General features: G+C 39.3%; 1 protein-coding gene across 1 annotated transcript; it reads left to right on the top strand.

Annotated features, from left to right (window-relative positions):
- Window positions 1-649: 649 nt before the first annotated feature.
- On the top strand, window positions 650-24,962 carry mknk2b (MAPK interacting serine/threonine kinase 2b). Its single transcript, XM_072594055.1, has 14 exons — window positions 650-855; window positions 1,205-1,365; window positions 1,912-1,996; window positions 2,127-2,228; window positions 3,019-3,116; window positions 6,944-7,023; window positions 7,408-7,481; window positions 8,545-8,649; window positions 9,334-9,389; window positions 13,142-13,237; window positions 17,876-18,070; window positions 21,160-21,324; window positions 21,450-21,493; window positions 22,015-24,962. The coding sequence occupies exons 2-14, from the start codon at window positions 1,315-1,317 to the stop codon at window positions 22,262-22,264; spliced, it is 1,401 nt and encodes a 466-aa protein (XP_072450156.1). The 5' UTR covers window positions 650-855; window positions 1,205-1,314; the 3' UTR covers window positions 22,265-24,962.
- Window positions 24,963-25,175: the final 213 nt, after the last annotated feature.

The following is a 25,175-nucleotide window of genomic DNA, read 5'->3' on the forward strand; positions in this document are numbered from 1 at the left end:
CAACCAGATGCCGATGGTGGAGAGATCATGTAGAAGTTTGTGCAGCCAACTGTGTAAAAAGGCTCTGCCAGGTCGAGAAAGAGAAGATACACTAGTTTACTGCGCAGCCTGTTTGATCCTGTGTCAGAAGCTGTGCAGGGGGATGGGTCAGTGGAGAAGCTGTGAAGTTAAAAAAAAATCAACCTGTTCAGACTTGTTATGACACACCTCCAAAGCAAGTGGGATTTGAACCCTGACTAGGGACATTGTCACTCCACCACAATACCCGAGGGTATGAAGCGATGACTTTATTTTTCCTTCCTTATTTCACTGGCACTCAGTCCAATTGCATTGTTCCCATGCAGAAATATCAGGAAACAGTCTGACACTGAGATCTGATGGTACTTTCACCCACCCACCGAACTATTAAGAAATCCATACATTTCCCAGTATAAAAGAATTCGTTTGGTTCACTTTCTCTACAAACAAAATCAACCATGGAGATGAAAGGTAGAACAGCTGAGAAATGAAAGGACATAGAAGTCGAAACTACATCTCCCAGAAGACCAAAAGCATCTGATGCAACCTGGGAGTGTGATTGTGCCAGACAATGAAGTCAGAAATTAGTTACAATGTAGAGAGGTGGGGCTCTATTTCAGTGGGGCTGGACTAAGAGGAAACTCTTGAACAGAGTGTTCTCGAGTTTCTGCTCGTTGGGTTGTGCACGTTTGAGCGTTTTTGCACGTAGGCGGATCTACAGTGAGGCTGTGTTAATAATGTTTACAGACTGGGAGGTTATAAAGTGCATGAGCCAGAACTGCCTCTTGTAGATTAGCACTAGGCTGCTGGCTGGCTAGTGAAGGAGTGGGTGTGCTGGTAAGTCATTGCAAAAAAAAATGTATTGAGGGGAACAAAAACAACTTGCAAAGAAAACAAAATCCTAGGACAAGAAAATTGTGATTTTAAAATTTGAATTGCTGTTAGATTTTTGAGCTGAATTATTTCTGTAGCATAAGGCGTGTTGGGTAATGAATATGCCTTTTTAAAAAGCAAGTTGTAACTTGTAATGGAAAAGGGAGATGGTATGAAGCACACTGAATGTTGGTGTTAGTGTTTGCTGGTGGTGTGCAGGGGAGAAAGCCTATTTCTAAATGATGCGTTCGTGTTGGGAAGTGCTCGGATTGAATGGCTCCAGACTGTCAGTTTTCATTCTCTCCCATTTCAGGCCATACACACTGAGACAATAGCGGGCTCCAATTTTAGAAAGAAACTCTTCCTCTCTGAGGCTTCGTCTTGTTGATTCCTCTTAATTGTTAACTAGCACTGTGAAGGAAAATGGTTCAGAACAAGATTGCGGAGTTGAAAGGTTTCCACCGCTCATTCAAGGTAAAGCAATTCCCGTTTGCCGCAGTCTGCCGGTTTATTTACCGAGAAGCTTAAACGGGGCAACGCAGGCAAATTGTGTTGTGTTTCTAAAATTTAATTGCAAGCAGACATTTAATATGGGACTATTTTGGAAGTGTGACCTGAGCTATATTGTGGTGAAACATACCACTGGAACTAACCAAGGAGCGGTTATTTATCCAGTCACTGCAGTAATCATTGGACATGTTATTTTCCTGAAGCTCTTCATTGGGTGAATTTTAAGTCCTTTAGCATAAAAAGGCTCCATTTTGTGAGTAGGCTGATGAAAGAATTAAGTAGGCGGTCTCTTTCTAACTGCGAGTTTCTTACGTGACTAAAAATACAGAATTGCAGTAAGCAATCCGTTATGGAAGCTTTTCAAAGTCAGACTTTGGCTTGATTTGTTAGCTGGGGAAGGATATAAAATACATGGGCCAGAGTCTCTTGTGAGATTAGCACTCGGCTGCTGGCTGGCTAGTAATTTTTGTTTTGATGATTTTAATTATCTGATAATATTCATATTTTTAGGGGCAGACTCCTTTTGATGATTATTGTGATGACACTGGACCATCTCCTGTTGAGAAGGTGTTTAATTTCGATTGTCCTAGACCTGGTAAGTAGTTACTGAAAGGCCAGTTACCTTGAATAGAGTATTAATGTTAACTATTAGAGTTGATGATGTATTTAGCTTCTGTGATTGTGTAAGATGACATTAGAAGTGAAAAACTTCTCACTTATTGTAGACATGCCCTCGAGTCTGCCCATTGACATCCCAGATGCCAAGAAAAGAAATAAGAAGAAAAAAAGATGTCGGGCCACAGACAGTTTCAGTGGCAAATTTGAAGGTAAGCTTGTTGAATTTAATGACGTGATCCATTTCAGAATGAACTATGTAACTGCAGACTGAACTTGTATCACATCCAAGAACATAACTTTCCATTTCTGAGCTCTTTTAACAGTAGTTGTATTTTTTATGTCCAGTGCTGAGACTCTGGGCAGGAAGTGGCTCAAGATTGTTAACTAGTCAGATTTCCAGCTGTTTAAAACATGCGCAATCTGTAAGCAAAAGATCGCTTTGAAGTAAGATGTATTAATGGGGTACAATTGAAATGTAGATTCAAGATGTTGCGTCCTTTATTTTTCAAGAAATTATGAAATATAACCCCCTCTCCATCCTATTATTAATTTTCAACTTTTGACATTTTATTATTTAATATAATAGACTTTATTTATTTTGCTGGTGTCACCCATATCTGAACAACAGAATGTGGTAATTGAAGAAGGAAATGGTTATAATTCTTGGGGCTAAAGAGATCAAACGATGTAGGGCAAATGTAGGAACTAGGATACTGTGTTAGTAAGATGGTCAGCAATGATCATATTGAATGGTGAGCAGGCTTAAAGGACCAAATGGACGACTACTCTTTCCATTTCCATTTCCTATTCTCTAATTGTCCTAATCTGTACTATTGCTTGATGTGCTCCAGTTCCAGTTGATTCTACATTAGTTTGAACACTGGGAAATAAACCTTGTTCTTTAATTTGAAAGCATTGCATTCATTGGGTTGTATTAAATGGAGGATTGTCCCAACTCTCTTTTGGATTAGTGTCAAAGCTTTTTTAACTTTTACGCAGATGTTTACAAGCTAAATGGCGAGATGTTGGGAGAAGGTTCATTTGCCAGAGTCCAGACCTGTGGAAATCTAATCACCAACAAAGAATATGCTGTGAAGGTAAGTGGAACACTCTTCTCATGCAAAACATCGTAAGCTTCACTTAAATGATTGGACATATTGGAACAGGTTATGGGTATGGTTATGTTGGACAGTGCTGCTATTGGAGTTTTTCTATCCTGTCCTGTCATCTATAAGCATTACAAATTGAATTATGATGAATGATTGTCAAGAAAATACCTTCAAATGTATATTTAAAGATCTTCAGCTTTAAAACCATGATCTTCTACAGATATTTCAACCTTTTGTTTGAAGGCTAGAATTGGTAGTGGAAATGCTAGAAATGTTTCTAACCAACAGTTGTTATACATCATTAGAGCAGTTGGGACTTGAATGGAGATCTCCTGGCACAGAGAGAGGGGTACTACCGCTGTGCCACAAGAGCCCTATAGTGGAAATTCTGTTCCATAGAAAAATCTTAACAATCGACATTTGCGTTCACCTAAAGTTATTGCACTGAGACTTTCAGACATTAGAGAGAATGCATTGTAGGACAATTAACTTGATAGATTGTAAATGGTTCTAGTCGAGAAATTTGGTGTCCTTGTAAAGGTATTTGGGATAGGGAAGATAGATGTTTAACAACAAAAGTTTCTGGAAAAACTTGGGGCTGGCAGCATCCATGAAGAGAAATCAAAGTTAACATTTAGGATCCAGTGAGCTTTCCTCCGAACTGGTTCTGACAAACTGACTCTGGACTTGATAAGTTAGTTTTGGTTTCTCTTCTCAGATGCTGGCAGACCAGCTGAACTTTTCCAGCAATTTCTGTTTTTGTTTGTGATTTACAGCCTCTGCAGTTCTTTTAGTTCTTATTAAAATAAATGTTGACGTTGTCATGGAGCCTACCACTAGTTGCACAGCCTCCCTCCTAGAAGAAGGAGGGAATAAATAGTGTGACTGTGTTTGGAAAAGGAAACATTGCTAAGTGAAATAGTAGAGGCTAATTATAATCAGGGTATTTAAGTTGGTGCATATTTGAATGATGGGTACAAGAAATGGATAGTCATCTAGCACAGACAAAACAGACCATTTGGTCCAGCATGTCCATGCTGACCAGATATCTCAATCTGACCTCATGCAATCTACCAGCATTTGGCCCACATCCCTCTAAACATTTCCCAATCATATACCTATCCAGATGCCTTTTAAATGTTGTAATTGTACCAGCCTCCACCACTTTCCATACAAGCACCACCCTTTGTGGAAAAGCTACCCTTCAGGTCCTTTGTTTTCCCCCAAATCTTTGTTCTCACCTTAAATCTATGCTCTCTATATTTGGACTCCCCCAGCCTAGGAAAAAGACCTTAGCTATTCACCCTATTCCATGTCCATTATGATTTTATAAATCTCCAGAATGTCACCTTCAAGCATCTGGCGCTCCAGGGGCTAAAGTCGCCAGTCTATTCAACCTCTCTCTAAAACTTGAAGTGTGAAACGAATGAGATCAGCCATTCCTGTGTTTTGTTGTCTAGTTGCTATATCCTTGGACTTGCATGTATAGCTCATTACAATAATAATGAGACAATATGAGGAGGGTGTTTGTGGTCTCCAGGTAAGATACAACCACTGAGTCAGGAAGCCCAGGTTCAAGTCCCAGTTGTTGCAAGAGGGGTGTAAAAAGTCTCTGTACAAGTTGACCATGTGGGCAATTGCTGTTTGAATTCCAGCCCTGTTGTCAGTTTCACTACAGTTTTCATTTTTTTATTCTTTCCTGCATCTGATGCTTGCAAGTTTTGGAAGAGGAGCTAACTCTGCAGCGCCAAGCTGCCTTTTGTTAGGCTGCATGGAGCTACAAGATCATTTTTTTTTTGGAGCTTGACCATTCACTGACCATCAGCTGTAAAATGACACTTCCATATTTTTGCTGAAGTTCATTGTTTCCTTTTCAACTATTGCTATTTTACAATGGTCTTGTGACCTATTTGGAAGGATGACATTTAATTCAAACTGCAACTATGTCGGTAGAGCCTAAATATGGTGTGTTTAAGACAAAGGCTAAGTTTTTTTGATGCAATGTGGAATACTTGAATAAAAAGTTGGATTGAAGGAGTTCTCAGCAAAAGCTGTGCTCCCTCCCCTTATCTCTCTCCTTTTTTTTGTACACCTTCATCAGGATTAATGGTATGAATTTTGGGGTTGCTAGTAGAAATGCCTAAAACATGCTTTGAGCAACCAACTGTGATCTGATGGATGTTAGTAGTTCTTTGTGTATGATGTGGTTTGGCTTTAAATTTGGTAATCTGGCAGGAAAGGACTATTTGGCCAACATTATATTTTCTCCAGAAAACAACAGGTTAAAGCATATGCCAGAGCTGCGGAAGGTAGGAATAGGCATTACCTTTTCTGTTGTGCCTTGTGGGGCAATGGAGTCTTTGGTTACTGATTTATTTGTGAAGGAGCTGGAAGAGCCTTGCTTTGGAACTGTATATGACAAGACAGCCAGTCTTGTTCAGTTTACTGTATGATTTGCTGCCCTTGTGCTGGGACCAGATGCAGTATAGAATTAGTCACTGAAGAGTGCTCAATCTCTTGATTTAGGGCTTGAGAGCAGGGTGGTGGTGCTCCCTTTTTTGTTTTGTTAGTAATCTGAGCTCTGTTTTATTGCAGAGGGTGGGACAGTCTTGAGATTGTGGATGCTGTGCAGCTGGCAATGGGGACATTGTGTTTGGTGCTAAACAAAGCAGTTGGCGGTGGAGGAGGGGAAGGAGTGGGGGTTGGGATGCTACAGCTCTGCCGTGGGTGTTTGCAAACTTTGCTCTAAGCAGCTGTTTTCAATTTGAGCTAGCAGTGATCTGTGAAGAGCGTTTTTGTCTAAATTGCATTCCTTGTGTGGAGAATTTAGCAAATACTTCAATTGAGGGGGGGATTTAAAAAGTGTTTTTCTTTTGTGTTGAAGCAATTTAGTTGACTGTGTTTTAATATTGTGTAAGCTTTCTTGGTTCAGTGAGCTGATATTGTATCTTAAGTTTCCCTTCTTGATTTCTATAACTTACCCAGTTTTACTTTTTTTTTCCTAAAGATGTTCAGATCAAAATAATTGTGCTTTTGGTTGAAAGATGAAGCTGCATCATAAGCTTTCATGGAACATATTGTGCAAAAACATTTGACCTACATGAGGTTTAATATTGGCAAGTGTTTTCTTTCTTTGTAGATACTGGTGTTGGACTGGGGTATACAAAATTTAAAAATCTCACAACATTAGCTTATAGTCCAACAGGTTTAATTGGAAGCACTAGCTTTCAGAGCGCTGCTCGTTCAACCACCTGATGAAGGAGCGGTGCTCCGAAAGCTAGTGCTTCCAATTAAACCTGTTGGACTATAACCTGGTGTTGTGATTTTTGACTGTTTTCTTAAAGTAGTTAACCCTTGCCTAGCTAGAGGTAGCCAAGCCACCACTTTTTGATCTACAAGGCAAGATTTATGTTTTAAGGAAAGGGTGTAGAAGAATTCTGTGGTATTTACAGTGTAGCGTAATGTGCTTGTAAATATGTAAATAGTGATTACTTTTGAAAATACACACACTGGCTATCATTTGAAAAAGAGTACATTTGCAAAAAAGCTTGTTACATAATGAGCAATTGCATTTGTGCATATTTCAAGGATTTTGCTGATCACTGTTTGTCAATCTATTTGTATGGTTGGATATGATTTGTGAAAAAAAATTACAATTTTAAATTTTTAACAAAGCAACAAAGCAAATAGTTTTAAATTAACTGGAATGTTGTGAACAATAAGGTATTGTGACTATCCAGTCACAATACAAAGCTCCATTAGGACCTTGTGTATCTGGATACTGAAGAATTGGGTTTATTCTTTGTTCATTGCAGATTATTGAGAAGAGACCAGGCCACAGTCGCAATCGGGTGTTCCGCGAAGTGGAAATGCTCTATCAATGTCAGGGACACAGGTATGTGACAGCTCTGTTAATCCTAAAGAGAACCATGAGATTTAATGTGCAGCACTCTCTGCTGACAGGATAGCTTTTAGTCCATCAGGTGGTTACTGTAAATAGATAATCCTGATGTAAGACTAGGAAATGGCTTTGCTGCGACAAAGCTTAAATACTGCATCAGCAGTACAATTATTTCTGTAGATTTTGATCTTGCTGTTAAAATGCATTCCCTGCATTTTATATTTAAAAGAGCCAGCAACTTTGCAATTGTGATACAATGCAAACTGCATTTTGCATTGTATCTGGAACTTTAGATACTGTACATAGCCTTTATATTGGATTGGTTATAATGTTGTCACAATTTGTAAAACTAACAATTTTATAACCGTCTTATCTTAGGAACATTCTTGAACTGATCGAATTTTTTGAAGATGAGGACAAGTTCTATTTGGTTTTTGAAAAGATGAAAGGAGGTATGAATCACAAATCATTGGATGCTGGACATTTATAAGACAGCTACTGTGATCAGAAGTGCAGCCTGTGACTGGTTAATTTGGACAAAAATGACCCTTTCCAAAAGTGTTTCCCAAATGAGTCGAGGGGCTTGTAAAGCTCGACAGGCTGTGGTTTCTTGAATTTCTGGGAGGTTGGTTCCATGGTGAGCTTGAAGTTGGAACAGGTGGGAGAGTCTTTCACTTTGGGACCTCCTGCTTTTGAGATATTGCTGTTAATTGCCTTTAGCTACTTGAATGCCCCTGTAGCTAGTTCGTTTGCTTTCTGGCAGAACACCATCTGCAAAATAGCTCTTAATGTTTCAAGCTTTTCCTTAAATAAAGGACTGTATGTTGATTGCATCACCGTGTTTAATACTTTGAAAATGTGAGAAGTTTCTTGTTGCCATTTGATCTAGCTTCTCAAAGGGGCATCAATTTTGTATTGAACCATAATTTATTTTATTTCCCCCTTGAGAAAGGAGAGTTGTTTCAATCCAAAAGATAAGCCAGGTGGCCAACTTCAGTTTGTATCCAGTTTTAAAATATAAAAATTAGTTTGATTTTTAGAATCTATTGGGGCATGAGAAAACAAAGTCCCTGCTTTATGCTTGGGCTAATTTGGGTTTGAGCAAATCTGAAAACTAATTCAAATTAAAACCATGTCTTGTCTTATCTGCAAAAGAAGTCCATACATAGGAAATCTAATTGCACCCATTTTTAAGAAGAGAGAGTGGATTTATTTGATGTGTTAGCAGTAACTTTTCTCTCTCTCTTCCTTCCACCTCCCTTTCCTCTCTTCCCCCCCCCCCCCGCCCTACCAAGTTAGTGAACTCCAATTTGAATTTTGTCATGTGGTTACAGTGCATAGTGGATTCTGATTGTGGGTTGACTGCCTGTTTATTTATTTCTCATTTTGAAAGGTGTTTACTTGATAACTTTTTTTTAATGTTTTGGGTTTCAATTGTCTTTCCTTTTGCCATTGTACGCAGACGTCTTTGATATGTCTGACCTCCTAATCAGACTCTTCTTTTACCTTTTCCAGGCTCTGTATTAACACACATCCACAGAAGAAAGCACTTCAATGAACGAGAGGCCAGTGTTGTTGTCCGTGAGATAGCGAGTGCGCTGGACTTTCTGCATAACAAAGGTAATGTGACTTGGTGGTTTGTGTAAATTTTATTTAATTTTGACTACTGTGATATCTATGGTTAGTGCAGAACAAGATGTACAAGACAGTGAGCTCTCTTAGTATTTGGTGAGCATCAGGAGGTCTTCTGATACTCTAGTTCATATTCAGTACTTCCCTTGTGAAGACACTAAAACCAAAGGAAGATATTCCCCCAGCCTCTCCCAATAAGTGCACTGTTAAGTGAAGTGGCTTACATTTCCCAGGCTGATGATCCCATTATTGTAGATCGTGTCCATCACCTGTAAACTCAAACAGTGAGTTGATGCTGGCCAGAGTCTCTGTGCTCGTCCAATTTCTACGTGAGTTTCCGGGACTTGCTGTATAATGATAAGGAACCATTTGTTTCCTGTCCTATTTTGCCAAATGCTGAGGATATTTGTGAAGGTTTATCTGAACGTGCACACCCCCAACCAATGACAGACTCTCAGTGAACCTCTGACGACTTAGATTTAGTCGTTTAAATGGTTCTTAAAAAGGAGGCACACCAGAAATTTGCCTACATGAAGGCAATCGCTTGACTCTAGTGGTGTATGGTTCACACTGGAAAAGGGTTCTGAATGGCAGTGGGATTTTTTTTATATAGCACTGAATTAAAAATAATACCATATGATCTAATATCCCAAATGGAATTTGTCTTTTCAGGCATGGCCCATAGAGATTTGAAACCAGAAAACATCTTGTGTGAGAACCCAGAACAGGTAGGCACCATTTGAGTGTAAGCTAGAAAGAATGGTTCTTGTAAACAATATTCAGAAATGAAACTCTATCAGTTAGGGGGTACTTCATCTTTTTATTTCATTGAGGAAATGTTAACTTTTGTCTGGCAGTTGGCCTATTTACAAGCCTAACTACAATTGAACAAAGACCTTAAGCTTTGCAACTAGAATTAGCTCATTGTGGATGAGGTGCTCCCAGAATGGTTTTCCTATGCTTCCTAGTAACAGCCAGTGAAAGTTGTTTCTTCTGGGGCAGCACATTTTTGCAATTGCATACACCTGAAGCTTGCATGAAACTAATCCCTCTCCTGAACTGACTTCATTGTTAAGCTTGTACGCACATTCATCAGCTTTATGTAAAATAAACTGGAAATACTCACTCAACAGTCAGCATCTATAAATCTTAGCTGTATTTAGTGCTGTCTTTTATTAGTGTTAAGACCAAAACCCAAAGTTGAGACTCTTGGTAATTATATTGAAACATCATTTGTGGCTAGAATTTAGACTAATTTCATTTGAAGCATTGGTTTATCAATCTTTACTGACCAAACATGGGGAGGAGTTTCTCAATGCTTGCACACATGCAGTTTCTTGAGAGAGTCCTTTTAGATAGTGATTGGGAAAGGAAATCTATGCCCGAACTCTAGACTAGAAGGCCAAGGTGCTGAGGCTAACTGACACTGTTAATCATCACATGCTTGTGAGGATTACAAACCTTTTTTTCGTTTTGTGGTACGTCAACAACTTTACTGATTTGGCACAGTTTTTTTAGAGTCTGAAGGGGCTAATACTTCATTCAATGCAGCAAGCACCAATTCCAGTGTTCATGTTCCTGAGCTTTTGGTGGGAGAATAAAGTCAAATGTTGTAGGAATTAGACCTAAGGCAAGGATTGCAACAATCTGTGTAGTAATGAAAAGCCTGATCCTATAAACTAACTAGTTGCAGGGAAGCAATAACTAATCTTGTTTATACTACTCAACCTTATGTAAGGAGGCTTACATAAGGTTGAGGAAACAGGGTTCAGACAGAGCAGTGGAGGCATACAGGATAGCCAGAAGGGACCTGAAGCAAGGGATTAGGAGAGCTAAGAGAGGGCATGAAAAATCCTTGGCGGATAGGATCAAGGATAACCCCAAGGCATTCTATGCGTATGTGAGAAACCTGAGAATGACGAGAACGAGGGTAGGTCCGATCAAGGACAGTAGTGGGAGACTCTGTATTGAGTCGGAAGAGATAGGAGAGGTCTTGAACAAGTACTTCTCTTCAGTATTTACGAACGAGAGGGACCGTATTGTTGAAGAGGAGAGTGTGAAACGGACTGATAAGCTAGAAGAGATACCTGTTAGGAAGGAAGATGTGTTGGACATTTTGAACAACTTGAGGATAGACAAGTCCCCCGGGCCTGACGGGATATGTCCTAGGATTATGTGGGAAGCAAGAGAGGAAATTGCAGTACCGTTGGCAATGATCTTCTCGTCTTCACTGGCAACGGGGGTGGTACCAGGGGACTGGAGAGTAGCGAATGTTGTTGTGCCCCTGTTCAAAAAAGGGAATAGGGATAACCCCGGGAATTACAGGCCAGTTAGTCTTACTTCTGTGGTAGGCAAAGTAATGGAAAGGGTACTGAGGGATAGGATTTACGAGTATCTGGAAAGACACTGCTTGATTAGGGACAGCCAGCACGGATTTGTGAAGGGTAGGTCTTGCCTTACAAGTCTTATTGAATTCTTCGAGGAGGTGACCAAGCATGTGGATGAGGGTAGAGCAGTGGATGTAGTGTACATGGATTTTAGTAAGGCATTTGATAAGGTTTCCCATGGTAGGCTTATGCAGAAAGTCAGGAGGCATGGGATAGAGGGAAATTTGGCCAATTGGATAGAAAACTGGCTAACCGGTCGAAGGCAGAGAGTGGTGGTAGATGGTAAATATTCAGCTTGGAGCCCAGTTACAAGTGGAGTTCCGCAGGGTTCAGTTCTGGGTCCTCTGCTGTTTGTAATTTTTATTAATGACTTAGGGTGGGTCAGTAAATTTGCAGATGATACGAAGATAGGTGGAGTTGTGGACAGTGAGGAGGGCTGTTGTCGGCCGCAGAGGGACTTAGATATGATGCAGAGCTGGGCTGAGGAGTGGCAGATGGAGTTCAACCCTGCCAAGTGTGAGGTTGTCCATTTTGGAAGAACAAATAAGAATGCAGAATACAGGGTTAATGGTAGGGTTCTTAGTCAGGCGGAGGAACAGAGGGATCTTGGGGTCTATGTACATAGATCTTTGAAGGTTGCCACTCAGGTGGATAGAGTTTGTAAGAAGGCCTATGGAGTATTATCGTTCATTAGCAGAGGGATTGAATTCAAGAGTCGTGAAGTGATGTTGCAGCTGTACAGGACTTTGGTTAGGCCACAGTTGGAGTACTGTGTGCAGTTCTGGTCGCCTCACCTTTAGGAAAGATGTGGAAGCTTTGGAGAGGGTGCAGAGACGATTTACCAGGATGTTGCCTGGAATGGAGAGTAGGTCGTACGAGGATAGGTTGAGAGTTCTCGGCCTTTTCTCGTTGGAACGGCGAAGGATGAGGGGTGACTTGATAGAGGTTTATAAGATGATCAGAGGAATAGATAGAGTAGACAGTCAGAAACTTTTCCCCTGGGTACAACAGAGTGTTACAAGGGGACATAAATTTAAGGTGAAGGGTGGAAGGTATAGGGGAGATGTCAGGGGTGGGTTCTTTACCCAGAGAGTGGTGGGGGCATGGAATACGCTGCCCGTGGGAGTGGTAGAGGCAGAATCATTGGCGACCTTTAAGCGGCATTTGGATAGGTACATGGATGGGTGCTTAATCTAGGTTAGAAGTTCGGCACAACATCGTGGGCCGAAGGGCCTGTTCTGTGCTGTATTGTTCTATGTTCTATGTACTCACCTTAAACCAAAGATGAGTGCCACCACTCCCAAGACCGTGTCAACCTCCAAACATATTCCCTTCGATCCGATGGCAAATTACACACACTTAAAATATTTTTTAATAGTTCACTGTGGTGACATATATTCTTAGCAAGTTGATCAGATTAACACCATATCCCCCGCTATCAAACTTGTGGTTATCATTGACTAGAAGCTGAACTGGACTGACTACGCTAGAAGGTCAGTGTGCAGGAATCCTGCAGCAAGTAACTCAACCAACACTCCAAAACCTGTTCACGACCTGCAGGGTATGGGTTAGAAGTGTGCTGGAATATTCCTATCTGCCTGGATGAGTGCAGCTTCAAACACGCATGAAGCTCAAAAACCAATCAAAATCAAAAACCCACTTGATTGGTACCCACAGTGGCAGCAATATGTACCATTTTTGCAAGATCACAATGGCATCTCCAACAATACTTCGCAAATCAGTGACCTCTACCATCTCGAACATCCATTGGAGCACCATCTGAAAGTTCCCCTTCAAACCAAGTGCAATTTGGAGTTGGAACTTGATGTGTCAAAATTCTGGAGCTCCCTTCCCAACAGCAATGGACTGAGGCAATGAAAGAGGTAGCTTACTGCCATGTTCTCAAAATAATTAGAATTAAGCTGTAAATGCTGGCCTAACCAATGACACCCATACCCCACAAATTGTTTTAAAAATCCAGTAATACCAAAAGAAATGCGTTTAGAGGAGAGAGGGAAGTGTATTTTTCAGTCAGAGTTTGGGAGCTGAACAGTTATTGTATTTACAGTATCTCTTTTTTGTTTTATTTTTAGCTTTCCCCAGTCAAGATCTGTGACTTCGACTTGGGAAGTGGAATCAAATTGAATGGTGATTGCTCCCCCATTTCAACCCCTGAACTTCTGACACCGGTAAGCAGAACTGTTAGATGGATTATATTCAGAATCTGCTGTGAAATCTGTAGTTATTAAACCTGAAATTGTGTCGCAAACAGCAAATAACTTGATCATGTTAATGACATCAATTGCTCTGAGATCACTGACACTTCCTTATGACTGTAAATTGCTAATTATCTTGTCTTTTGCAAGATTTCCTTTTGATTCTGTTTGTGTAATTCTACCCAGTGACTCACTTGTCAATTTTCTTTACTCTCTTCCTGTGCTCTAGGTTTTCATATTTTATCACTTGGGTGCAATGTTCCACTGAAGAACTAACAAATCTCTTCCAACAAAGGAAGAGATGGGGCACAAAAGTGTTGAACTGCACTAAGTGAGATCCTCAAATTGCCTCTGAAGCTGTTTGGAGCTTTTAGACCCTGTGTTATCTCTGACATTGCTCAGGATCTTTCAATTAGTTTCATAAAATGTTACTTCTGAGCCCAGTTTTGGGATTTTTTTTAAGATAAAAGAATTTAATGTGGTTAAGAGATGCTGTTTGTTTGTTTCGATACAGATTTCACGATTTAAAAAATTTACATTAATAATCTAGCTGGCTTAAGGAAAGATGTACCCATTATATTTTTTTGCTTATTGATGAGTGTTATCCTTAATACTGTTACTGTAATGTATAAAATGAGCTGTATCACAAGTGGGGACCTGATCTCTTGGGTTTTCAGAAAAATAGTGAAGAGAGAGCGAGGACTACAGATGCTGGGGATTGAGCCAAGTGTGGTGCTGGAAAAGCATAGCCAGTCAGGCAGGATCCAAGGAGCAGGAAAACCCTTCAGTTGCATTAAAAATAATCAATAATATTGAAGGCTTGAGTATGTGCATGCAGTGCTTTGTTTGAGTTGTAAACCCTTGCCAGCTATAGTCTGGTCTTAAATGTCACTGAACTTGTGAACTTTCCATGGTTTGCATGTTGCTATAAGGTTCCCTTTTGGCACAGTTCAGGCTCAAGGTCGGTGTGTTCTAGCCAACAAATACCTTCCTAGAAAGATTCCCAGTACTTCTCGGAGGATCATGAGTTGAAGTTATTTTCAATCTATTAGTAGTTGCCTGGTGTGGATGAGAGTTGCCCCTCAAATCAGTGTTTGAAATTGAATTAGATGCAGAACTCTACTTTCAATTTGCAGTAGGACTTAATTTATTTTCAGGGTGACAGTTTGCGTGTTAGTAAAAATTCTAAATGTGTCTGGAACAAAGTGCATTTGCACATGTGGGAAGACCTACAGTAACTGCAAGTGGTAAACATCATTGCTATTAGTAAACATTTTGGACATAGTTCCAATCTATCCACATCCCCCTGTTTTTTTTTACATTCCTGAATGCAATTTCAATAAAAATTCAACTTTGTTGGATTGAATAAGGTCTGTCTGAGGATTGTAGTTGTATTGTTTTTTGCGACTGGGTTTCATTGGAAATGTATTACAGATCTCAACAGTAGGCAAACTATTTACCAAGAGCAGAAAAATTCCAAATTTGCACGGGATAGTACTTAAGCTTTTACTACTTTGTGAATTTGCACAATAGAGCATTTCAAGATTCCCATTAGGGACTTGAGGGTAGCTTGAATGTTTCGAGTATACATCTTTGCATTCATGACACTTTTTCTCTTCGGCCTTGACCTGGTGTACAGTTTGGCTGGGTTGTGGATACATTCAGTACTGTAATTTCAAGGCTGGTACTACAGAAGATGCCTTTCTTTATTGGTGTTTTGTTATGGTATGTTTTGTTACAATATTGATTTCTTGAAGGCTTCTCCAGATAATGGCCATTACCCAATCTCTTTCCTGCAGTGACTACAAACATTCGAGATATTTATCAATCTCTGTCTCTGGTCTAATATTGGTCTCTGAAGTTATTACTATGAACAAAGGTTGCTGTTATTTTTGAAACCAAGCACAGAATGAGAATATGAAAATCCATTGACTTGATTCATCCTATTATTCATGTGGATTATGCACTATAACTATAACAATAGTGTATGCTTATTTTCAAACACCCTCTCCCTAGTCTAGTTGTCTGCATATGTAAAAAGCAGACATGCAATCAGGAAGTTAAAATTTGTCAGCTCGACCCAGTTAAAATTTTAAGTTGCTAAACGACCAGTATCCTCTATTTTCTACCTAGACACTTTTCATAGTGGACACTTTTTTGCACACACTTTATACTTATTATACTATGTTAGTGTCAACTAGTTCTTTAACATTTGGGCTTTTGAAGCTTTTTAAACCTGGTTTTTAACTTAACTATATAGCATATTCTGTACATCACAAGCCAGCCGTATCTTCATTGAATCCATGCCTCCTTAAACAGCTGTTTTAAAAACTAATCCTTTAATGTAATGCTGCCAATAGTGTTTGGTCTTCTGTAGTTCACAAACCTTTAAGTGTTTGTGTCAAAGAACTGGACATTGTTTCCAAATATTTGTTGTAATGGCTGAAGTGGAAAGGAAAAATTAAAATGAGTCAGATTCTTGTTAGATCAAAAAGTAATGGCCAATGGATTGTGCAGAAATCAATGTAAAAACTGTGTGGCTTTTGGTTAGTTTGGTTTGTACTTACATTTCATCATGTCACTTTGCTATGAGCAAAACAAAGTTCCACTAGGCTCAGCAGATCTGATGCAATTGGTGGAAATGAGGGTGTTTCACAAGAAGGGCAAAGGGCACTTCAGCTCGCTGTTTAAAGTTCGGCTGTTGGGAGGGGCTAAGTGTGTCTCTGATTTTGTTTCTTTTCACTTAATGGGATGGGTAATTATTGAGTTGCTGTTAACTCTGAAACTTTGCTTTAAATTGGCAGCAAAGTGCAAGACACTAGTCATGTTTAGTTTTTTTGGTGTATCTTGTTTAGTAGCTTTTGGGTCTGTCCGAGCAAAGGATTTTGTTATCTTTTGGGATTTTGATTTTATTGAGCTAGACTTTGACCTCTTCTTGTATAATACTGACCTATTGTGATCTAGCTTTCATTCAGGATATGGTCTCATGTTAGCTTGTACTCAATGATCTCTGCTTTTCCAATTTTATTTTATTTTCCACTTTTATGCCCGTTCAAAATAGCTCAAATTTAATGTTTATACTCTTTTTTTTTAAAGCTTTTAATGTTCTTCCTATCTCTGTACCCTTCTTATAGCCTTGTAGATCTCTTCAGTCCAAAGTTGCTTGTTCCTCTGATTAGATTTTTGTTTATCTTTGATTCGCCACTGTCACCTATGCCTTTGCTACCTAGGTTCTGCTCACTGGAGGGAGAATACCTGCCTAAATCCTATGTGCTTCTCCCTCATCTTTTTGAAGATGAATTAGTTCCAAATAAATTGAAAACTGGGTGTGGCTTGTATCGGGTGTTGTGATGTGACTGATTGCAGATTAGGAAAGTCCCTTTTATAGTTAACAAGAGACTTGCAGATAGTAAACCTGAATTGCATCACCTTTTGATCTGTAGAATCACTGGGCTTATTGCTGTATTTGTAGCAATGTATATGTAAGATTGTTTTCAGCTAAATACTCACTGAACAGTAACTATGGTCCCCAGTATAACACACTGACTTGTTTCTGCAAATTTGTTTTTAGTTTCTAAACACTTAAATATTTTCTGGAAAACCAGGCTTGCAGATATATTTATATCTGTGACCATATTGGACAGACATTTTGTACATGATCCATTTGGACAGAATTCTGTGGTGACTAATAGAGGAGATGTGATACTTTGTGCGTTTCTTTATATGGGGATTTTGATTAATTATGATCTCTGCATAGATGGAGTGTGTAAAGAAGCAAATGCATATGTGATGTGACCAGAGTCTAAAAGCTTTCATTTCTTTTTAATTGAACAAGATGAACTGTCTGACTGCGGGCTTGGTTTTGAAGCTTATTTCTTTTCAGGGGCTATCCAGTTGGCTGAACTGATTTTGAATGTGTACTCACCAGCTTCCGGAAAGATTAACAAGTAGTTGGAAACTGTATTTGACAGTTTAAAATTGTTGATTGAGTGGGAAATTGAACTGCCAGTCCCATTTTAAATTGCAAAACATTCCTTCCTTGTCCACACCACAGTTTTTTTTTCTTTATGAAAAGTATATCTTCATTTAAATGTCATTAGTTTTCTTTATCCCCAAATGCAAAACCTTCTGTAAAAACAAAAACGCCATGCATTTGATGCAACTGTAACTCCTGAAGAGTGAATAAAAAGGCAGTGCTCTTGATAGAGGAAGGGTCTGCAGATGTACCCTCTTCAAAGTTGCTCATACATCAGTGGTGTAAGCAGAGGCCTGGACATAAGTCACCTGCTTCTTGCTGCTCTGAATGATACAGCTGGGAAAAGGGAATACTGCCATAAGCATGAATAGTTGTTTTTCCTCTTCTGGGGATGAATATAGGCTAGTCATTTGGAAATCACTTTCTCTTCTAAACCGACCAATGTGACGAGTTAAATGCTCATAGGAGTTGACAGTGTTCTGTCATTTAAAAAAATGCCTCTGTGTTGATCTTGTTGAAATCAAATAAATGTAATTCGCTTGTGTTTATAATATTTAAAAAGTGGCATTTTAGCATAAAGTTCTGCAGATGAATTATACCGTCTAATTCCTGTGAATTTTTAAATATCTTTTTAGTGCGGGTCTGCAGAGTACATGGCACCAGAAGTTGTGGAGGCATTTAATGAAGAGGCTACGATCTATGATAAGCGTTGTGACCTCTGGAGCTTGGGTGTTATATTATACATCATGCTCAGCGGATATCCGCCCTTTGTAGGAAACTGTGGTACTGACTGTGGTTGGGACCGAGGGGAGGCCTGTCTTTCCTGTCAGGTGAGTGACATTTTTTTTAAAAAACGTGGGTTTTTCCAGATTCAGGCATTTCATTATTGGCTCAGTTTTCATACCTTACAGTGAAGGTATACTTCAACTAAGAATAGGTCTGCAACAATATTCATTTCTTGCACTGCAAGTAAATGTATTGCAAATGTTAAGTCTAACAAATATTAACACTAAAATGGCACTGAAATTAGATGGCTACAATACAGAATAGGAAATCTGTTGACTCTTCGCAATAAGATCTATAGAACTATAGGGTCAATAGACGAGGTCTTTTCTGTGGTGTGGGGGAGTCTAAAACTAGAAGACTTGGGTTTAGGGTGAGGAGAAAGATATAAAAGGGACCTAAGGGGCAACTTCTTCACACAGAGGGTAATGAGTGTATGGAATGAGCTGCCAGAGGAAGTGGTGGAAGCTGGTACAGTTGCAACATTGAAAAGGCATCTGGATGAGTCTATGAATAGGAAGGGTTTTGAGGGATATGGTCCAAGTGCTGGAAAATTCAATTAGATTTATAGGACATCTGGTCGGCATGGGACGAGTTGGATCGAAGGGTCTATCCATTCTGTCTATCTCTACGACTGACTATCTGTGCTTTTGTGGATCCTGAGATAAATGGCATTTTTTTTTCCCCTCTTATTACTGCTGTGGTATGGCTTCATGCCATCAGTATGCCTGAAGTGCTATGGACAGAATTAAAGGCAGGAGGATTGAATCTTGAAGGGTAATGTTTTGGAATATGAGCCTGAATGCACCTATGCCTTTGTGCATTTCACCTGTAGATGGGCTGAGGTAGGGTTAGAGGTGATGGATGTTACAGTAAGGAAAATTGACTCTCACACACCACAGAAAAGACCTCGTCTATTGACCCTATAGTTCTATACATCTTATTGGGAAGAGTCAACAGATTTCCTATTCTGTATTGTAACCATCCAATTTCAGTGGGATTTTAGTGTTAAGACCAAGAACTTGCATCAGTGTTGACTTGTATATGAAAGTTGCAGTTTGATTTAAGGCTGAGATAGTAGCTGGGGAGGTTGGCTGACTGGAGAGACTCTGGATCTATTGTGACAGCTGTGGAAATTTGAGGCCCTTTCGAATTGATTATCTGTCAGACCAGAAACGTTGGATGAAGGTAGAGGTGGGTATCATCCAAATAGCCATTTCTATCTGAGTTGACAGTTTTAACTTTGGTATAATATGTACTATGGGAAGCATCACAGCAAGGCCCAGTCATACCCCTTGCTGACTTCCTCTTGCTTTCTTGCTGTTGTATCATCCTCCCTAACTTGGTCTGAGAGGTCATGTTGACACCTGGATGAGATCATTAACTCAGAACAAACTAGTGATCAAAGACTTAGGCTTGTTGTCAGAGGTGAATCTGTGTATTATGGCCTCGACACCATTTCAGTTTTGTGTTTTTGGACTGAGTTAATGTTCCACATCCACAGTCATGATCTACACATACAAGAACTCTGTGCATGGTAAACTGGACAGACTGCTGTGGAATCCACCCACTGATAAAATTCAGGACAACTTGCACAATCACTTTTTGAATTGCTTTCACATATTCCTGTTACTAAGAATATCTGGCTTTAAAAGTGAAATCTATGCCATGAGAATTGTACGGAAGTTGATGTTATTTTTGTTTCCAACTTGTGTTCATCAGTCAAAGCTGTGTCAAATAAATGAATGCAATGCCACTAATTTTGATTGAACAAATTTCTAAAGCTTATAACTAGTCAATTGTCGAAACAAGGTTGATGATATAGCACTATTATAAATCTCCAATATAGGTAAATATTGCTTGGTGTGATTAATCAGCAGATGAATAATGAAAGTAACCATTACGATAATGTTAATGCTAGGACTTGACACATTTACTCAGAACAGCAAAACCCAATAAAAGGTGTCTCTGAGCTGCAGCAAACAACAATCCAATTGAAAGTAGGTGACTTTCTCCAGCAATATCCAGTGTATGAAGGGCACATGTGACTGCTTTTGTTCTCTTGCCCTCATGTCCAGTTTCATGCTATAGCTGGTTTGGCCGCCATCTGTGTCAAGAGAAATTGAGATTCAGGAGGTTAGGCAGCAGTGCATTGTTGGATAAAGTTGGAATAAGTAATCACAACCATGTGTTAAACTGGACTCTGTGGGGTAGTGTACTCACTTATTGGTAACACACTTATGCAGGTTTACTGTTTGTATTGGAATAAGGTTAATTTCCTAACTACCTTTTTAAAACAGTTTGTTAGACCTGAGGAAGTCTTCGGAAATGGTTGAGGCCTTTAAAAAATGTGACAGGTGACACTCACTCCAATTGTTGAAGCACCTAAAACAGAAGGACATAAATACATGATTTAATGTAGGATTTGGGGGACTGGAGTGAGTTTTGTTCACTTTTAAGGGAGTTGGATGTCAGGAATGTACCACTCTTAAAACAGATGCAGAGACTCTATCAATACTTCAAAATAAGAGGTCTTTGTTGAGATGAGGGGAACAAAAGCATGTGGAATTGGGGAATTTACATGTAATTGTGCAGTGGTCTCATCATGCAATGTGTAGCAACCCTGCCTCTAAGCCAGATGCCTTGGGTTTGAGTCCCATTTGTGATCACAAAAGCGATCACAAGTTACAGTACAGGAGGAGACCACTCAACCTGTCTTGTCAGCACCAGTTCTCTAAATGAACATCATTGATGCCCAAGGAAAGTACATTCACCATGTACCCAAAAGAGGTGAGCCTTAAGCCATAAATCTTAGTAATACCCCAAAACTAGGCAGCAAAAGTGGAAATGTGTGCTAGTCAGCCGTGTGATGAAAGTAAGTTGGAGCCCGTAACTGTTTTTATCCATAGCTCCAGGTGACCGCATGCTTGCAGTGGTCCATATTGCTCCAGTATTTCTAACTACAGTGCAGCACCCACTTACATTGCATGAAATTGCTTATTGATGGAAACTATTTGCCAATATGTTGATTTAGTTTGAATTCAGTGATTTTAAATTTCAATTGTAATATTGACTTAATAATTAAACAACCCACTTACCTCGCACTATTAAAGAATTTTATTAACTTTCTTCACAGAATAACCTATTTCAGAGTATTCAAGAAGGAAAGTATGAATTCCCTGATAAGGACTGGGCACACATCTCCTTTGGTGCAAAGGATCTCATTACTAAACTCTTAGTCAGAGATGCTAAGAAGAGGCTCAGTGCAGCACAAGTACTGGAACACCCATGGGTGCAAGGGGTATGTTTCATTAGAAGTCAACATTTTGCAAATGCCTTGACTGTTTACATACTGCAGTTTTTGACTACAACTGTCGTATGTGCATTGATTGATTTTGATTTGTCTTCTATCCTTTTTGCTTTTAGCATGCACCAGAGCATACACTTCCAACCCCACGCCTTCTCCAGAGGTATGTTTACAAAGCTTTGTCTTGAGCTTGAGTGTGCATTTTTAAGGTCATTTAAAACAATGGGTTGTTTTGAGGGGAAAATTATAAAGGTTGCTAAATTCTATATAGGGGTTAGCTCAAACCTACTTCCAGCAACAAGGCAAAACAAAACAAAATCCATGATACATTCTTTTGGTAGAACTTAAAGGGGGATGCAGGGTGAAATTCAAGCCATGAAGTGCTGCAAAGTGCTGACAATCTGGGCCAATAATCCTTGAATTTATATTTTAAAATTTCAATGAGATCTATTTCTACTGACTTTTACCTTGAACTTTTCACCATAATATATTTTAATAGACTGTTCCTTTTGTTTGTTTTAGTGAAGGGACTGTAGCTTGTAAAACTAAAGCCACAGCAGCAAAGGCTTGTGAATGGATTAGCAAGTGGCGAGAAACTGAAGCATTCAGGATTTGGAGCCTGTTGCTCTGTTCTGCTTTTGCTTTTAAAGCTGTGTTGACTCTTTGTTCTGTCCTGTCCCTCAGGAACAGCAGTGCCAAAGATCTCACATTCTTTGCAGCTGAAGCAATCGCAGTAAACAGGCAGCTGACTCAGCATGAAGAAAATCAGGACGAGGAGAATCTGCCAATCCTCATTAAAGCTACCTCATGTTCCATGCGACTGTCTCCACCCTCAGAATCTAAATTGGCCAAACGGAGGCAGAAGACGAGTGCAATCAAAGCAGCCAATCAGCAGTTGTTGCCATCCTTGGTTCTGGTTGACAATTGTGTGTGACATCATTTCTTCCCTCAAGCACATAGCAACTAAACCCAGAACCTTCTGGTTGGCTGGCTCTAAGTCTGGCGTTGTTACAGTACTGCTCCACGTAAGAAAGAACTGTTTACAGCATTTGAAACCTGCATAGGATAAGTATGCGAATCCCCGCGATGATACTAAGTCAGAAAACTGAGAAAAGGGCAAAGATTTAAATTACGACTTTGTGTCTTCACCAAAGGAACGTTTTTAAGAGCAGGTTTTACATTTTGTTTTGTACTGTGATCACCTTCATGACAACTATAGTTTAGATTTTGCTGCTTTTTACATTGGTATCCATTTGGGCTTCTGATTCTGGAGCGCAGTGTCTATACAGTGATCAACGACCAGTTTATTTTTCCAATAAGGTCTTCCTGGATACTGGCCTTTAGTGTATTTGGCAGGCATACCTGGGGATTGTCATTGGCTGCAAAAGACCTGCACTTCAGAAGCAAGCACCAAAACATCTTCTAAAAGGCAGCAATTTATTTTGCATTTTTCAGATATGTGCAGGCTTGCTCCTAATCTCCAGTGTAAAAAAAAAATCAGGGCTACATTTTGCATACCAGATTTTTGAGAAGACTGAGAAAGATTTTGTATATTCAGTTTTTTTTAAATCTCTAGTTGTACACCTATTTCCTCTGGTATCAATGTGACTTTTTAAAATCTCACCCACTCTGACCAGCATGTCCTAGAAAAAAGTTTCCTTTAATTTCTGCCAAGTTCATAAATGTAAGTATATTCTGCATTTATTTTGAGTCTTTGGGAATCTGTAGCAGGACTTTAGTTCAGGAAATATGACAGTGATTGGTGATGGAGAAGAACAAGAATTTGACTGAGAAAAAGGCATTCCAGATACAAAAATGCGAGTAGTCTTTATCTAAGATTGCGTGAAATCTTCCAAATCTTTTCTTTTGAGAAAAGAAAAGTGTTTACATCTCCGTTTCTAAAATTGTCTGTGGATGGAGTCTGAAAGTGCCACATTCTGATTTTGAAGTTTTGAAAAGTGGGTGCTATCTGTGTTTGTGTGATTTATAGGCAGGTTCAGCCTATCCTTTTTGTTTTAATGTGGTGGTTATATTCAAAGCCATTGAATGTATATGTTGAGCTTTTCACTGTATTGCAGAAATAGAGCGCACAAAACTGAGTTGGACATTTGAAATCCATTTTTAAAATGTACCATGAAATGCAAGCGTACACTGCATTTCCAATGTGAGGAAGGTGTGGCAACAACACCTTTCTTTATGCTCTACTGCTTGTATCAGTTAGGTTGGGCAATCACAACTATTGCAGGGATATCCATGCTTAACATTAAAGAAATGCTGTCCTTTTGTGGGCAGTATTAAATTGAACTTGCATAAATGACTCCTGAATTAGGAACAGGGCTACTAGTTCTGCCACAGGAATATTTAGCAATCCACTGCCACCTTTTTATTATTGTAAAAATATTCTACTATGGGAAGGAATGATGTCTCCCAGAGAAATTGAATTAAAGCTTGTTATTTATTGTCTGTCCATAGGTAGCCATTTGTGACCATCTGAGCAAACGTATAGTTTACCTTTTTTCTGAAAGACTGCTGCCCCTGCTCAGTAAAATGTGAGCCCTTGGTGAGGACAGGAATAGGTTTGGCTCTAATATTTTCTGATGCCAACATTTATGGTCACTGTTCACCTGTGAATAAGGTGCACTTACATGAGGTGCAGAAGGCAACTTGGACAGTGGAATGTAATCCAGTTGGGGTACCAATACCTGTAATGGGACAGGGGAAGATGGGATAAAACCTAAATTGTTACCTTTTCATCTAAAATGTTTTAATCTAACTGTACTTAGTACCATGGAAACAAAATGGTTGAATGGCCACTTGGCTGTTGAGATCTGATTTTTGCATTGTTATAGAGATCACCTTTTGGCTGTGAATTCTACTGATCAAAGCTTTTGTTTGTAAGTTTGCTTTTCTCAGTTTAGAAGAAGTATGTGCAAAAAATGTTGCATGAGGCAACTGTCGAAGTGAATGTTTTTTTTTAAAAAAACTGTTTCCCAGGGAGGGTTGTGAATTTGCATGTCAATGTTGGCAGCAAATAACTTCAGATGGGGGATCAGTTCAGGTATGAAAATGTTTAAGATTAATCTCAAAAACCTTCCAACTAATGATCTTGCTGAAGGGATTTTTGTCAGGTGAATTAGTAGGTATAATTTATGTGGGGGTTAAAACTGAATTGGGATTTCTAAAAATGGCTCTCCCACGTTAATGCAAGTTCCCTGCTGGTTCCGTTGCTCAATCTAACTCTACATTCTGAAACAGTATTATCAGCAATTGTATGGTACTTTAAGATGAAGCTGGTAGTACAAGAAACCAATTTAAATTATCAAGTACATTGCTATTACGTTTGCTGAATAAGACATGTTCTTGTTGTCTTATACTAAGACTACTTGAATTTTGTATGCATTGCATCATCTCATTCAAATGCTACCTTGTGCTGGATGGTAGCGCAGCTTGGTTTAGTTAAGCATAGGCCATTATCGAGCACTGTTGGTATATTAGCTAGCTCCTAAGGGGCATGAAGCGAAAGCACTTTACACACCAGGTGACTGATGAGGCTCACTCTAAATCTTCTTACTGTTGTTGCCAGGATTTTTTGTATTGTTTTATAAAAATTTTAATAAATGCTTTGAACTTAATGCTTTAGTGTGGTCTTTAACAAAATGAAAATATGTAACATTTTGTGAGGGGTGGTGAGGAAGTAAGTATTAATTCTTGGCCCACTCCAATGAACCTCCTTGTTCAGTTAAGTATAGGTGCTGTGGTGGCATCCATGGATTAACCTGTGCTGGAACATCCAGTAATAAAGTGAGCTAGGGGTGGGCAATCCTTCAGGACATCCTGAAGAATGA

This window comes from Chiloscyllium punctatum, chromosome 24 (genome assembly GCF_047496795.1).
Source record: "Chiloscyllium punctatum isolate Juve2018m chromosome 24, sChiPun1.3, whole genome shotgun sequence".
Taxonomy (NCBI): Eukaryota; Metazoa; Chordata; class Chondrichthyes; order Orectolobiformes; family Hemiscylliidae; genus Chiloscyllium; species Chiloscyllium punctatum.

Bases quoted from the DNA above. Each gene is read 5' to 3' on its own strand.
- mknk2b (XM_072594055.1), top strand. From the start codon at position 1,315: ATGGTTCAGAACAAGATTGCGGAGTTGAAAGGTTTCCACCGCTCATTC. The intron at 3,117-6,943 runs GTAAGTGGAACA...TGTTCATTGCAG, and splicing joins ACAAAGAATATGCTGTGAAG to ATTATTGAGAAGAGACCAGG. The intron at 21,325-21,449 runs GTATGTTTCATT...TTTTGCTTTTAG, and splicing joins AACACCCATGGGTGCAAGGG to CATGCACCAGAGCATACACT.